Source organism: Carlito syrichta, unplaced genomic scaffold (assembly GCF_000164805.1).
Source record: "Carlito syrichta isolate Samal-C Ts95f unplaced genomic scaffold, Tarsius_syrichta-2.0.1 Scaffold315407, whole genome shotgun sequence".
Taxonomy (NCBI): domain Eukaryota; kingdom Metazoa; phylum Chordata; class Mammalia; order Primates; family Tarsiidae; genus Carlito; species Carlito syrichta.
Genome location: NW_007259503.1, coordinates 1,534,435 through 1,550,937, shown reverse-complemented (window position 1 = coordinate 1,550,937; position 16,503 = coordinate 1,534,435). Strand labels below are relative to the sequence as shown.

The following is a 16,503-nucleotide window of genomic DNA, read 5'->3' as shown; positions in this document are numbered from 1 at the left end:
TGGAGGAGCTTACCCCAAACAGAGGAAAGAATCAAAGGCACTTAAAGTACCTGGCACTCAAAGAAAGTCAAGAATAAAGTCAAGTTTTTCGTGAGACTGAAAAAAACCCTTAATTTTATTGGATACTGTTAGTATTACTAGGAAAGTGTTGCCTCAGTAGTGGGGAATAATTAGTCCTAGAGTGAACAATGCTCTGAGTCCACCTAATACACCATAAAAAGCAAGACTCAAAAGAATGTAATAATTTTTAATTAATCTTACTATATCCCAGAACAAAGCTCAAAATGATTGAAAGGAATAAAAAAAAATCCAGCACCCAACAGTGTAAACTCACAATGTATGGCACATAATCAAAAATTACTAGGCAGCTGGGTGGGTGCAGTGGTTCACGCCTATAAGCCCAGCACTTTGGGAGACTGAGGAGAGAGGATTGCCTGAGCCCAGAAGTTTGAGACCAGCCTGGCAACACGGTGAGACCTCGTCTCTACAATAAACCAAAAAACTAGCCAGGTGAGGTGGTGCATGCCTATAGTCCCAGCTACTTGGAAACTGAGACTGGGATCACCTGAGCCTAGCAGGTTGAGACTGTGGTAGCTGTGATCATGCCACTGCACTCCAAGCCTGGGTGACAGTGAGACTCTGACTCAAAAAGAAAAAAAAAAAAAAGATACGCACATACACACATGGCATACAACGAGGCAGGGAAAACTGTGTAAGAGGTTTTTAAAAACCATGCTTCAGCTTAGATGGCAGTGTGTTCACAGACCAGATTAATTACTGAATGTAAACTACAGAAATGCAGAACACTGAGACTCACATCTAGATTTCTAGTAAGCGTATGCCTTTGTTCCACCTCATTTTCCAACTTCTTCTTCAGATGAGCGATCTCATGTTCAAGTTTTTCTATCTGGCTACTAAGTCTTTGTTTGGTTTCTGTTTCAGAACGCTCAAGTATTCCCTAAGGTAAAGAAAAGATTTTTGGTTACGTGTAAGAAAAAAGTAAAAAACAACAACATAAGGAAAATTAAAGGCTACAGATAATTACAGGAATACAAACAGGAAGAAGTTAAAATCTAGATTACTCACCAAGAAAGTTTTTAAGAAAAATAAAAACCAAAGGATTAATCTCATAAATAGTTAACTTACATAGGACCCTTTAAATATAGAACTGAGTATCAAACTTATCAATTGCATAGTTTCAATCAATTCTCTTTCAATATTTTATTCAAAATACTAAAATATCTTAATAAATCCTAAAGTTTAATGATCATGATAATGAATGACAAAAGTGACAGAAAAGTTTCTAATTAAAAAAATGGAGAGAATACAAAGATAAAACTGTTTAAACTTAACTTTCATAAATTTTTTCTACATGAGCTTTTTATTTGGTTACCTGAATTGTTTGCAGATTAGTTAGCAGCAAGTTTTGCCCCCTTTGTTCAGCTAACAAAGACTCTCTTTGCTGAGAAAGACGAACTTCTGACAATTTAAGCATTTCCTTTTCCTTTTTCAAATTTTCTGCTCTTACCTTAAAATAAATGTAAATAAAAGAACAAAATGTTGAAAAACATTGTGTAAAATGCATTAATAGAATTATAAATTAAAATGATTCATTCATTACTACGTATTTCTTCATGCTATTGGGAGACTATACTTCCTCATTGTACAAGGAAATACAACACTTGGTTTCATATGCTAAAATGTGAAACAAAAATTATTGGGAGTAGACTAAAAATCTTTCAGTTACTATAAATACCCGTGATTTTTTTGCTCTAACAAATCAGCCTTTAAAAACAACAGCAAAAAAAATCTAAAACGCTAAAGTAAAAAAGTTGTATAACTATCCTATAGTGGATACCCACATACTATTAAATTATCCAAGTTTTAGAATCCAAATTGATTTCTAAAGTACCTGTTTGAAAGTGATGACTGATCTATTTAACTTTTTTCCCTCATAAAGAGTATATTCTGACTCTCAGGGGTACTCAGAGTGTGAGAGTGCTTTGAAAATCAATATTCTCAAAGAATTCATATTTACACACATTAATATAAACTGTCAATCAAAAAAATTACTCCATCAGTCTGAAAAAGTGCTGCTGCCCATTTCTCACAATGGAGTAGGAGTAAAATAAAAATGAAAAAATAAAGCCAATAGAATTAGAACTACTGGGTTCAAGTCTGAATCAATCCATCTCTCATGACTGTCTCAAAATAGGCAAATTACTTATTTAGCTCTTGAGTCTTTTTTACACAGGTAAAATGGGGAAAATCTACCTGGCTCACAAGTAATAACAAAACAAAGATGGGAGAAAAACTTAATAAAAAAGTAAAATACTGTATTAAAAGTGTATCCAGAACTAAGAATTTAGTTGGAAATATTGTTAATTTCAGACATTTACGTTTGAGTGAAAATTCAGAAAATATAATCCAATACAAGGCAATTTTTATATTGCCTTTTATAGAGATGAGCAAGAACAGATAATATGTTCACCTTTGTTATTACTGGTCAAACACTGAAAAATTAATTTGTTTTGAAATGAAAGACTTGTAAGACAATCTTAGTAAAGCAGAAAAACAAAACTTCTTTCCTCTTCGATCTTAATAAAAACAATCACTCTACTAATGCACAACTGGCTATTAGCAAACTATGTAAAAAAGACTTGCAATCCACAAATTTCTTAAATATCTATATAATATCAATAAGTAAAACAAAAGTAAAAACTAAAGAAATGTCATATGCAACTTATAATGCAAGTCAGATGAGGGCTATTGTCTCACTTCTGCAACAGCTAGCTTTTCATTTGCTCCTCTCAAATCTTGAGTCATTGTATTGATGATCTGTTCCTGCTTTTGAGTTGTCGCAGTGAGTTTCTGATTTCTCTCATGTAGTGATGTTATTTCTCGACGATATCCTTCAACATTATCTTGTAGCATTTCATAGCTAGTACCAAAAAAAAAAATTCTGTAAGTAACTGAAATATTGTATATTAGCTTAGTTATTTGAAGAACTTTACAACTTCACAACAACTAATCATATTCAAAATAATGCCAACACAATGTTGATACACTAGACACCCACCTCATTGCAGCATGGAAGTTAAGATATTTATGCATGGTTAGTTAGTGATTGATTTTTGTTAATCCTTTTTTCCTCTTTAATCCTTCATTTTAATTTATTGTGCACTTGAAAGGTTAGAAATGGGTGACGAGAGGTATCAACATAGGGGAAAAAAAGTGCTTTTTGATTGGGGGTTTTGAACTATTAGACGTATAGGGGCAACTGCCTGCTGAATCCTTACAGAAACATAGTTTAATCATATACTATATAAATTTTGTCCTAACATGCTAAACTAACAATCATTCAATGAATCTAGTAACAACTAATCATGGAATGAAATTTATTATTATTTCTTTGGACGCGATTAAGACAGTGAATTTTCCTAAAATTACCTAACACTCGCTTCTCTTCTACCTAGAATAAAAAGATAACAAAATGTGCTCCCATTTCTTCATCCTTTGGTATATTTATAAAAAAACTAAGTCCTCACAGAAATAACAGGTCCTTCAATCTCAGGAAAGGAATCTAGCAGCATCCCTCACATGAAGTCCAATTTATTAACTTATGAATAAGTTAATCCCTTAGCACACTCTCTAGGAGAATCATTAATCAACAGTAAAAAATGAACTACCACAGGTTCTCCTTCTGGAACATGATTCACAAAAAAACAACACTGCTGCAAATCAATTCTTGAATTTGATTGCTTTGGATACTAAAGTATAACACTTAAGACTTTATTAATTTTGAACAAATGAAAATTTACCGTTTAGAAGCAAAATCTAGCTGGGTAGATATTTTGGTATTTTGTGATCGCAAATCTGTAACTTGCTCTTGAAGTTTCTCAAGCTGCTCATTTTGCATTTTTTCGTTATCCGCTTTTTCTTTTTTGTAGTTCTCAAAAATTTCCTGCAACTAAAAATTAGAAATTATTAGAAGATGACACTGAGTTTGCTAAAAACCCAACCCAGGATACAGGTGTCCTTTTTACCTGTTTTAGGGCAGCCTTAGCTTCTATAGCCTCTGCTGACTCAATAACAGGCACTGGAGCAGGAGTGGAAACCGTCTGTGATGTACTTGAACGTTTTGGAGTTGACACAAGAGAAATATCATCTATATTTGAAGCTTCAGAAAAGAAAAAAGACTGATAAAATGCTTTGTTGGCTTTCATAAACCAGTTTTAATCAAATAGATCATTACCAAATCAACAAGCTATACTTATTTAAGTAAAACTGTAAGATTATAGGAGTTTTGAAACAAGGAACCTACTAAACAATGTATTAAGATTATTTTTGGTTTCTGAGTAGAGATAATTTATTATTTACAGATTAAATGTTAAAGCATAAACAAAATACATTTTGTAACTGATTGTAAGATGTACATTTTTCAACAATAGTAAGCATTTCTTCTTTCTTAATGATACATAAAATGTTTTAGAATTGATAAAATTTGAAGCTACCATTAGAGTGGCTGCTTATTGTTGCAAAATTCATCCCCTTATACACATTTCTAAAATATTCCTTAAAATAATGTATATAAACCAACCTTGTAATGGAATAACTACTCCTGTTGTCTGTGACAATAAAATACGGTACATATCACGCTGACGAACTATGGAATCAACAAGCTGCATTTGATGTTGTCGGGACTCGCGAAGTTGTTCCAGTTCAGTGAGGGAGTCCTCAAGTTTGAGTTGAAGCTCAGTGATTCTACAGGAAAATAAATCAGTATATTTCACAGGACTGAACTGAGAGTTAGATGATTTTGTAATTTCTGTTATAAATTACATAAGCTTTTTCATCTATCCTTAAGTCTTCATTTTTGTCCCTCTTATACTTTTTTACTTCTGCTGATATTTTAAGAACCACTTTTTATTTCTATATTTTATTTTTTTCTTTAAAGATACTTTTATAGTCTAAAGAAACACTCACATAAGACTCAGGTAATCGTACTCACCAACGTAATCTGGAAAATCTGTTTACAAAACTTAAATCAATTCCACTCAGTCCAAACTCTAGTTTTCTTGCTGTCATAGTCATTCTTACACCTCTAGCATCATATACATTTTTTGAAAAAACAAATCAAAACAAAAACTATTCTGCTTAATTCCTACATACGCTCTCTGGTCTGTACCCTGAAATGTAGGCTAGGTCTTCCACCTCCATATTCCCACAGATAAGGCTTTTATCCATCACAACACTAATCATGTTGAATTAAAGTGAGGTCCCTGAGTGTAGAATTTTTTTAATACTGTTGTTCATTTGTTCCCCTTAAATCACTATATCAGTTTGTCAGTTGCTTACTTGGATGAAGTTGTTTCTTGCTCTTCTCTTTCTCTGGTTTCCCCAAGTTCTCTAAGAGCCACTAAGAGACGCTGATTTTGCTGTTGAAGCTCTTCAATATTTCTGTAAGATACTAGATGCTGTGATATGACTTCAGATGAACTACTTATGTCAGCAGAGCTTACTTCTTCATCACGAATTACATGATTACCCCTTGCTTCTTCAAGTTCCATCAAAAGCACTCTAATCTACAAACAAAGTTTTAGTATGTTACAAAATAGTATTAGTTTTGAGGCTAGAAATGTTTAGAAGAAGATGAAGAACTTCAAATTATAAATTATTTATAAAAATTCTCAACTAGTACTACTTTAAATTATCTTAAAAAAAGAAACCAAGCTTTAGAATTTTAGATATTAAAATCTAAAAAATCAAATTTTAATAGAATAAAATTATTTTTAAATATGTATTGAAGGCTGTTATTTATTAAAAAGTAGCCAAATTATAATTTCAGATACATGGCCCTATTTTTGTAAAACAATAATCAAATAAAACCCAGACAGAAATATGGATCTATTTTGTGTGTGTGCTTATGTTTGTACTGTATGGTAAGACAGGAGAGCATGAAAAATATATTTTTGAATCAAAAAACAAGTACATGATGGCATTCATATGAAATTTTTGTTATGTGTGTATACAAAAGCATAAAATTAGGGTAAAATATATTAATGTGATAGACCTACATTTATTGACTTGCTCATTTAAAAAAAAACAAAACAAAACAAAACACCAGCATGGGCAACATAGTAAGACCTTGTCTCTACAAAAAAAAAATATAAAAATTAGCTTGGCATGTTGGTACATGCCTATAGTCCCAGCTACTTGAAGGCTAAGGTGGAGGGTTGTTTAAGTCCAAGAGATTAAGGTTGCAGTGAGCTGAGAATGCACCACTGCACTCTAGCCTGGGCAAGAATGATATCCTGTCTCAAAAAACAAAAAACAAAAAACAAAAAAACAAAACAGTGACAGAGTAATGCATGTAGTATGATTTTATTGCAATAAAATCAAACTACTCTTCCTTACATTTATATATGTGCACGTACGTTTGTACAAGGAGAAGAATGCAAAAAAACAAAAATACAATAATCCATTAACACTGGTTATACTCTGGGACTTGGGGGGTGGGGGAATAGAAATTGGAGAAAACTTATTTATGTTTGAATTGTTTGCTCACTTACTATAACTAGTAGCTATCATTTGAAAATTTATCCAACACTTAAAAAGGTAAGGGTTATGAAAGAACAAACTACAACTCTGCTAGAGCAGTAATTGATTAGAATTTCTTATGTAGTAGTTCTATCTTAGATAACTTCAAACAAACTAAAACATTACTGAGAAGCCAGTAAATAGAAAAAGAAACAAAAAACAATAGGAAAAGAAACTAAAATTCTAACCTGCTGTGAAAGATCTTTTATTTGTATTTCCATTCTCTGATTGTCTCTCTCAAGTACAGATGAATGTTTGTTAGCTTTATCAGTGTCCTCCTGCAATCGCTGAATTTCCTTTAAAATGTAAATTCAAGTGAAAATTCTGTACTTCCTTCTAGGATTTGTACACATGAAGTAGGTATACAAACAACAAAAATATAGTAATCAAATACTATAACAATCAACTTATACATTACAAAATTTTACATCATATAGTGATCTCTAAAAAAGAGAAATTCTGATATGAATACGAATACATTATTTCCTAATATCTCAAACAATGCTTATCACTATGATGCTTGTCACTGTATAAAAATGATGGGAAATTTGCCACCCCCTCAAAAAAAAAATTTATTGTTAACTACAATCTCACAACCACACTAAATTTATAATGATATTACAGAAATGTCCTCAAAAGCTTTGCTAATATGACCAAAATACAGGACAACAATTATGGTGATCATTATCATCACACTAGTCATTTGAAAAGAAATGTCAAAAGTAAAATGCATTTGGGAAGACGGAAAAAAGACTTAAGGAAAAGTATTAGTAAATAATTTTAAGGAAGTAACAGCCAATGTACAAACTATTTTTTCTTTTCTTTAAAAAAAAGGATATAGGGTATGCCGTGCTTTGCGGTTTCTCATTATTAGGGGTTAAGGGGCACAGTTTTAAGGAAACTGCTATGATCACAAAAATCTTACAGCTTCAAAATCTTATATTTAAAATTTTGCTTAATAATGTGTTGTTTTCACATAATATTATAAACACTATTTAAGTTAAAGATGATTCATATTTATCCTGGTGTCTCAGGTACCTCTGAACATACTTCTCTAAAGGTATGCATAAATCAATTTCAATATAAGTAAGTGACAAAATGAAGTAGGCAAATGTTCATGAAAGATGGCAACAACACAAATCTACTGAGTTCAAAACAAGATTAAGATGACAAAGAAAGCAAGCTGATCCTAAAACCAACTAGAATCTTATAAAAGAGCATTACAGAATCTAGACTGGAGGACACATGATCTATGTTAAGGACAAAAAATTCAACTACAAAAAAGATAGAGAAATTATCCTTAAGTTCTTCAGCAGTTAGGAAGATGTATTTAAAGAATTTTATTACTATTAAAATGAAGGGGAAAAAATAGGTTTTATTCATAATGAGTTCAATTACAAAGAAAGAGTATTTCAATTTGAAGAGCAGTCCAAGAAGATTTGGCTATTGTTCTCCCCTAGAGAATCTTAAAGAAAATATACAAAGTGTCTTTAAAAAAACAAAATGCTTTCAAAATTTTAGCTAAATAAAGGCACAACATTTTTTGACTAGTGATGTTTAATAATGTAATAAGATTCAAAATATGTAATTACCATAATACTGAAAAATGTATTTAGGTTTTCCTGACTCAGTCACCTTAAGAAAAAATACACAGTCAAGGATTTCACACTTGTATTGTTCCAACAGCTAAAATTTAGGAATGGAACCAACCTTCATAGCTTGTTCAAGCTTAACAGATAAACTTGCCACAGCTTTCTGTGCACGTTCATACTCCTCACGCTGGCGTTTCAAAATAGGTGCTTTGGCTTCCACTTCTTTTACTATTTCATCTAGGTATTTATTAATTCTTTTGTTCTCTAGTTTCTCCAAAAGCAACTGATCCTGAGTTTCCACATACGCATTATAGAGCTGAAAGCAGAAGAGGAGTCACTTCAAATTTAACCATTAATAACAGAAGTATGTAGTCTAGCTAGTTTCATAAAATGCATTCTTTAGCACTAACACAAAATGTAATTGATTACTATGTTAGTTATACAGAACTAGCAAGCTAAATAAGCCTTTCCTAAAATGATTCATTAATTAAAAGATGATTTTTAAAATAATTTTTCTGAGAATTATAATTCAGACAGATCTGAACATCTTTGCTGAAGGAAAATAATTTAACAAGATTTAATATCATTCTTACCTCAGTTAATTTCATGCCAGGTTTCACTATTTTAGCTACAGCAGCTGCAGTAGGAGACATGGCTGCAAGCTCTTCTTCAGATAATATGGGCCCTGTGCCAACACATAAAAATCTGGTATATTTTGTAAAATTTTAAATTAAAAACCTAATAGTTTTTTAAAGATAAGTAAAAGAGACATGTACTACATACTACATATTAATTCCTATGAAGATATAAAATATGACATCAAAAGTCACTTATTATAATTTAACTCTAAAAATCATGCAATAACTTGGGAATTTACATAATTATGTATGATCAAATGGTATATACCTGATTCAGTAAAGATACAGATAAAGTATTAATTTTAAAATAAATGCTATTAATATAACTTGGAGTTTGATAGAGAAATACTAGTGAAACGAAATGACTTTTATACAGGGAAGTTCTAGAATTTCAGGCTAAAATAAGCTATTAGTGATACCTTTACGTTTTGTGGCAGAAAGAAGGTCATTTGCATTCTCTAATTCCTTCTCCAATTTCCCTATTTTCTCGAGCATTTCTTTTTCCATTTGATCTTTAGATTCCTCTACCTCTAGAAGTTGATCTTGTATTCCTTTGTTGGCTAAAAATATTTTAAAGACAGAACATTCAAGCATATAGTTAATACCTTACAGTTAAAAAAGTGCAACAGAATAATTATTTTTTTTCCTCTCAGCAGACAATATATTCTAGAGAGGCTTCACCTGATAGTTACTATCTAGCAAAAGTTCTTGCTCTACTTGTAATTTCTAAAATGTCTTGGCATGGTGAGTCTATTTCTCCTTTTGATGCCTCTTAACCACGAGGAAACTCTAATGGTAAAAAAGTGGTTCTAGGTATGTCTTTGGTTTATCTCTAGTCTGAAATAAAGGAAATTATTAGAAAAGGCAATAGATAGCTTGCATTATAAGATGCAAGAATTGAAGGAAACAAAAGACTTCACAAAATTCTATTCATAACTTAAAAAGGAGTCTTATTATAAAGTAAAATAGTACCCAAATGCACTTATCAGAGCAAATGTTACAAAAAATAAAATTTTTGTCTCATTAGAAATCAGAAAGTCATACAAGATTTAAAAAAAAAAAGAACAACTGATGTCTACATTTTCAAATATACTATTTGATTAAAATATATTTCTGAATTTCCTAATCCAAAGACTTTTCTTCTATACCAAATTCTGTCCCTAAGAAATAAAGTTAAGTCTAATTTCTAAATTATCTATAAAGGGATAGAAAAAAGTATCTGCTATCTAAAAACAAAAATAGTTTTCCTAAAATTGAGAATACTGACCTTCTCCAGCTTCTTTCAAAAGTTTGTGTAGTTCATCCACTGCTCGGGTTAATTCATTGCTCTTTGCCTCTGAGTCATCAGCAGCACTCTAAAAGTGAATCTTAAAAAAATTACCTAACAGTCAATAACGCACCATTTATATACTAACACATGTGGCAGGATATTTACCTTGTACAGGTTAGAGAGTTTTATGTGTGCATTTAACTCATTGTGGAATTTTTCTTCCATACTGGCCTGTTGCTCCTTGGCCTGAAAAAAATAATCAAATTATAGCAGTCTAATCTGAACTAAATTTAGAATGCTCAAAAATGTCAAAATAAAAAAATCAATTTTTGCAAAGTAAGAGATAAAGATTAAAACACTAAAATTAGAATCAGTTTTAAAGACAAAGTTAAACTACTTTAAGGATAAAATATTATTTTTTTTAACATAAAGTAGAATAGTTAAACAATATTAAAACTAACCTATACTCATTTTTAGAAAGTATTTTGAATGTAGCATAAAATCGCTATTTTGGATTTTATTTTTTATTTTTTTTTTTGAGTTGGAGTCTCACTGTCGCCTAGACTGGAGTGCAGTGGCTGCTCCTGGCCACCGCAGCCTCGACCTGCTGGGCTCCGGCGATCCTTTCGCCTCAGCCATCCAAGTAGCTGGAACTACAGGCGCGTGCTACCATGCCTGGCTGATTTTTTGGATTTATTGTAGAGATGAGGTCTCACTGCCCAGGCAGGTCTCGAACCCGCGGACTCAGGCAATTCACTCACCTCAGCCTCCCAAAGGCGCGGGATTACAGGCTGAGCCACCGAGCCTGGCTTCGGATTATATTTTACTCTATATTTTATACCATATGGAAGTGGTATGCTTTGTGGTGCTATAGAAAGATTAAAATATAACATGATTTTGTAAAATAACTTCATAAGCACTTTAAAATTCTTTTCTCCCCACGTTCCCCTAGCACTTAAATATTCTTATAATAGAAATATACTTTAAAGTGGTTCTATATACCTCTTTTAATTTGGTTAACAAATCCTCTACATGCTTCTGAAGATGCTCATTTGATGTTTTTAAGCCATTCATCTGTTCTTCCAGTCTAGAAACCTAGAAACAAAAAGCAGGCAGAGAGGAATGATATCATTATTCACTGAAATTACTTTGATATGAGGTTTATGGTGCCAAGGAAGAGCAAATTAATCCCTGTCACCCAAAAAAGCAACTAAAAATATGCATATTTAGGAAAATGAAGACTAACTGTTCATTAAATATTAAGTTTCGATTTAGCTCACAAAAACTAAACCACCACTGCTTAAACAAATGTTTTAGAAAACATACTTCAAAAGAAGTACAGTATCAAATTCAACAAAGAATATGCTACAGTTCTTTATTTAAATGCAACTGGGTGATTTCCCCAGGTCAAATGTTAATGAGTTATGGCCTCCAAATTTAACCCCTAACCTTCCAATACAACTAATCAGGTACACTACATATTTAATAAACTGACACACATATGTAGATTATACTGAACATGAAGAAAAATACAATTTACTATTTACCTCTTCTTTTTTGTTTTCAAGATTACATTTAAGTTCTAGAATCTCATTTCCTTTTTCTCTTCCAAGAGCTAGAAGTTCATCAGTTTTGGTTTTCAACTCTGTATTCAGCCATATATTCTGATTATGTAGCAATTCCTTTTCTTGTTCCAAGCGTTTTTCTCGAAACTAAAGAATCCAAGAAAATAATGCTTACAGTTAAAGATAATATATGGTTATTCAAAAGATTTTGCCTTTAGCTATTAAGACACAAGCAGAATTTTATTTCAAACCAGAAATAAATATTTGCATAAGTTCTTATTTTTTTTTTTTTGAGTTGGAGTCTCACTCTGTTACCCAGACTGGAGTGCAGTGGCCACTCCTGGGCACCACAGCCTCGACCTGCTGGGCTCCAGTGATCCTTCTGCCTCAGCCTTCCAAGTAGCTGGAACTACAGGTGTGCGCTACCACACCCAGCTAAACTTTTTATTTTATTGTAGAGATGAGGTCTCGCCAAGTTGCCCAGGTGGGTCTCGAACCCGTAGGTTCAGGCAATCCACTCACCTCAGCCTCCCAAAGCACGGGATTACAAGCTGAGCCACCGAGCCCGGCTATAAGTTCTTAACTAACAGAAAATGTCATGTAAGAATGACAACAAATTTAAATTCCAAATAAGCAAAACAGTTCAATGAAAATTGTCCAAATGCTTAATTCTGACATTAAATACAAAACAAAACACAGCTTTTAATTACTTTGTAGTCTATCTTTAAAATTTAACTTAGGTTAAGTTTTAAGCAAGAATTGTACTTTGTGCATTAGGAATTGTTACTTGCCTTCACAGAAACATCAGAAGCTTGAAGTTCATCCAATTTTAACTGAAGTTCACCCTTTGTTGCGTTGCTTTCTTTAAGTTTTTCATTTAGACGTTTAACATCCTCTAGAAAGGTCAAAAGATAATTCAAAAAGAATAACTAATCAACACTTAAGGAAACCAAACATCAAAAGCATATTTCTAGGTATATAAACCTTTAATATAAAGTAAGTATGCTTGGCCCTTGAACAACATGGATATAAACTGTGCAAATCCAATTCTACTCATAATTTCCAACAAATATACTGGAAAGCTTTTTAGAAAAGCACAAAAATTTGAAAAAACTCAGACCAACCACACAGCCTAAAAATAGCAAAAAATTAAAAAGTTGGGTATGTCATGATTGCATAAAATATATGTAGCTACTAGCCTATTTTATCATTTCCTGCTATGAAGTTTATATACATGTTATCAAAAGTTAAAATCTATCACTTATGCACACAAACACATATAGTACATGGCACCATTCACTATTGAGAGAAATGCAAACCAATGTAAGTATTAAATCATAACTGCATAAATTTAACTCTAGTACATGCTGCACTCCTGTAATAATTTCACAGCCACCTCCCATTGCTATTGAGGTGAGCTCAAGTGTTGTATCTGTTTAAAATGCTGTATGACACTAATCATTTCCCATGAGCAGTTTGCTTCTCCAGTAAATTGTGTATTGTAGGAAAAAGTGATCTCTTGAGGTTCTTGCATATTTGACGTGTTTACTGCAATACCATAAACCTTGAATAACACCATGGAACCTACCACATCACCACTAGTGAGGCTGGAAGTGCTTCCAAGAAGCAGAGAAAAGTTATAATATTTTAAGAAAAAATTGAAGTGGGAGACTTACAGCAAGATGGTGACAGGGCAGTTTGGTCCATGAGACCCTCCGTGAAAGAGAACATGAATAAAGACTCTCGCTCTCCTCCGGGGGCTGTGGATCCCATTGTTGGCAGCCTGCTCTTCAGGTTGCCCCACCTCTGCCTGAGAACATCCATGGCTCTGGGACGTGAAGCCTCCACCCAGACACTTCACTACTGCGACTGCAGCTGCCATGCCCCACCCCTCACCAGGGGCCAGGCTCCTGGGGGTGCTGCCACCACCACCACTACCAATGCCTGCTCCCTCCCGCCCTGGGCAGCCTCCAACTTCCACCCAGCCCGGCCTGGATCGCCTAGCAGTCTCCCACTGCAGCAGAAAAAGAGATCACCTTCTACCGGCTAGGCCCACCTCCCAGCTTGGGATCCAGGGTAACAACATCAGAATAGGAAGGACAGAAGTTCCTCCTCCATGCTAAATAGACAGGCCAGACTGGAGTGACAGATTTGGCAGGCAGTCCAGATCTGAACGACCCTCCAGGGGCAATTGACCCTAACTGTGAACAAATCTACCAGCCTTCAAAGAGAGGTAGAAATCAGAGCTGAAAGGACACTGGACTTAAAGGAAAAGTTTCAGAGTGTGCATGGTTCACTGTTTTAACTTTTTTTTAATTTTTTGTCTGTCTCACCCATCTTGTTTTCCCTCTCTTCTTACTGATATCAATAACATTTTCATACTTGCTTTGGTTTTGTTAGTTTACTGACTTTATTCTATTCTATTTTATTTTTCTCTTTAGACCCCATCTTTGTATAGCAGAACAGCACACCAATAAGGAGGTTGTTTAGCTTGTATGTTTTAGTTTTTTTGTATGGTTGTTGGTTTGTTTGTTGTTGTTTTTCTTTTTACTCGCATTGGTCTCCACATCTCTTCATTTGCTAGTTGGTATGTTTGTCTGTTTTCCCTCTTATTCCTCTCTCTCCACCTCCCTCTTCCCACCACTCCTTGCTCCAATTCCCACCCCCCTCCTTTTTTAATCTCATTTTGCTTTCAGGGAGTAAACCTACAACACCACTGCATGGACAGACTGCAAGGCAGTGGAAAATGGGTTCCAGATTATCTAAACACCTGTTGGTGGATACTGGGATCTGCAGATTGATTCTTGAGTCACAGCTCAATTAAATCTCAAAACTGCAAAAAGGATTGCCCCCAACCTATAGTCCTGCTCCAGAATTGAACAAAACCAGAGGATATACATAAATAAGAATAGGAGATTGAACAAACAGAAGTAAAAGCAACCCCTTCATCCCTGAACAACAGAATTAAAGAAGACAAGGGAAGAGGGGAAAAGGAAAAAGTGGGGAGGAAAATCTAAACAAATGAAGAAAAAACAACAACAAAAAAGAATATAGGTCTCACATAGACCTCTGGGAGGTCTTTGGAATGCAAACAATGAAGAGCCCCCAGAATGACTGGTCACATAAGACAAACCCAGACATCAAGACATTAATAAAGAGAATAAAAAGAATTGAGGAGAAACAAGAGGAAAACAGGAAGGAGCTGATAACTGAAATAACAGCAGTAAAGAATACAGTGATTGAAATAAATAACAAACTAAAAGCATGGAAAGCAGAATTAGCAAGGCAGAAGAAAGAATCTCAGAGCTTGAAGACCAAAATACAGAACTAACCCATACAGTCAAAAACATAGAAGAGAAGCTTAAAAAGACAGAACAAAACCTTCAAGAGATGAATGATTACTTCAAGAGACCGAATCTAAGAGTAATTGGACTTCCTCAGGCAGAAAGAGAGAGAGAGAGAGAGAGAGAGAGAGAGACCACACTGGAACAAACATTCCATGAATTATTCAAGAAAACTTCCCTCATCTCATCAGTGATACAAAAATTCAAACACAAGAGATTCAGAGAATCCCTGCAAGACAACAAATGAGAAGACCAACTCCCAGACACATAATAGTTCGCCTGAACGAAGTAGGTATAAAAGAAAAACTCCTAAAGGCAGCAAGAGAAAAAGGTCACACTACCTACCAGGGAAGTTCAATTAGAATAGCAGATTTATCTACAGAAACCCTTCAGGGTAGGAGAGCTTGGAGCCCAATCTTCAACGTTCTCAAAGATAAACAATTTCAACCAAGAATAACCTACCCAGTCAAGCTAAGCTTCATCAGTGAGGGAGAAATAAAATCTTTCCCAGACATCCAATCCCTAAGAACTTATGCTGCCTCTAGACCACCTCTACAAGAAACATTTAAAGTATTAAATACATAAGAAAAGGAGAAAAGAATGACAATGTTCTTCACAAGAGTACAGGGAAATGATAGAAAACACACATGAATCATCCCCAAAACCAAAGGAAAGACAACAAATAAACAGGAACAACAATTCTATAAGAACCTTATGACAGGGATAAACTCCCACATTTCAATAATTAGCCTGAATGTGAATGGACTAAATGCACCACTGAAAAGACACAGAATGGTGGACTGGATAAGAAACCATGAGCCCATTATTTGCTACATCCAGGAGACTCATCTCACTACAAAGGACGCACACTGACTCAAAGTTAAAGGACGGAAAATGAGTTTCCAGGCAAATGTATCACAAAAGAAGGTAGGGGTTGCAATCTTAATATCAGACAAAACAACCTTTAAACTATCAAAAATTTAAAAAGATGCAAAAGGACACTACATAATGATAACTGGAGTTCCCGAGGCAGAAAGAGAGAGAGAGAGACCACACTGGAACAAACATTCCATGTATTATTCAAGAAAACTTCCCTCATCTCATCAGTAATGCAAAAATTCAAACAAAAGAAATATTCATCCTAAACATATATGCACCCAAAATAGGAGCACCAGCCTTTAAAAAACAACTACTAAATAAACTAAAAAAAAAATATTGACTCTAACACTATTATAGCAGGAGATTTAAATACCCCACTGACAGCCCTAGATAGATCATCAAGGCAAAAAATCAACAAGGAGATCCAGCACCTAAACTTGACATTTGACCAAATGGACTTAGTGGATACCTACAGATTATTTCACCTAGCAACCACAGAATACACTTCTACTCATCACCACATGGAACATACTCCAAGATCAATCACATCCTTGGCAATAAATCAAGCATAAACAAATCCATAAGGTTGAAATCTTGCCATGCACATTCTTAGAC

At 33.9% G+C, this 16,503-nt stretch overlaps 1 protein-coding gene across 2 annotated transcripts in view; it reads right to left on the bottom strand.

Moving 5' to 3' along the window:
• The window catches only part of TPR (translocated promoter region, nuclear basket protein), a 68,569-nt gene that overhangs the window by 35,427 nt on the left and 16,639 nt on the right, over positions 1–16,503 (bottom strand). For both annotated transcript variants that reach the window (XM_021706307.1, XM_021706308.1), the window contains exons 6-21: positions 12,457–12,560; positions 11,648–11,812; positions 11,103–11,195; positions 10,266–10,346; positions 10,098–10,185; positions 9,250–9,390; positions 8,786–8,877; positions 8,311–8,508; positions 6,789–6,896; positions 5,359–5,585; positions 4,601–4,764; positions 4,047–4,180; positions 3,822–3,970; positions 2,779–2,941; positions 1,394–1,528; positions 818–958 (exon numbers count right to left, since the gene is read on the bottom strand). In XM_021706307.1, coding sequence (XP_021561982.1) covers positions 818–958; positions 1,394–1,528; positions 2,779–2,941; positions 3,822–3,970; positions 4,047–4,180; positions 4,601–4,764; positions 5,359–5,585; positions 6,789–6,896; positions 8,311–8,508; positions 8,786–8,877; positions 9,250–9,390; positions 10,098–10,185; positions 10,266–10,346; positions 11,103–11,195; positions 11,648–11,812; positions 12,457–12,560 — 2,183 coding nt within the window. The remainder of the gene's footprint in view (positions 1–817; positions 959–1,393; positions 1,529–2,778; positions 2,942–3,821; positions 3,971–4,046; positions 4,181–4,600; positions 4,765–5,358; positions 5,586–6,788; positions 6,897–8,310; positions 8,509–8,785; positions 8,878–9,249; positions 9,391–10,097; positions 10,186–10,265; positions 10,347–11,102; positions 11,196–11,647; positions 11,813–12,456; positions 12,561–16,503) is intronic.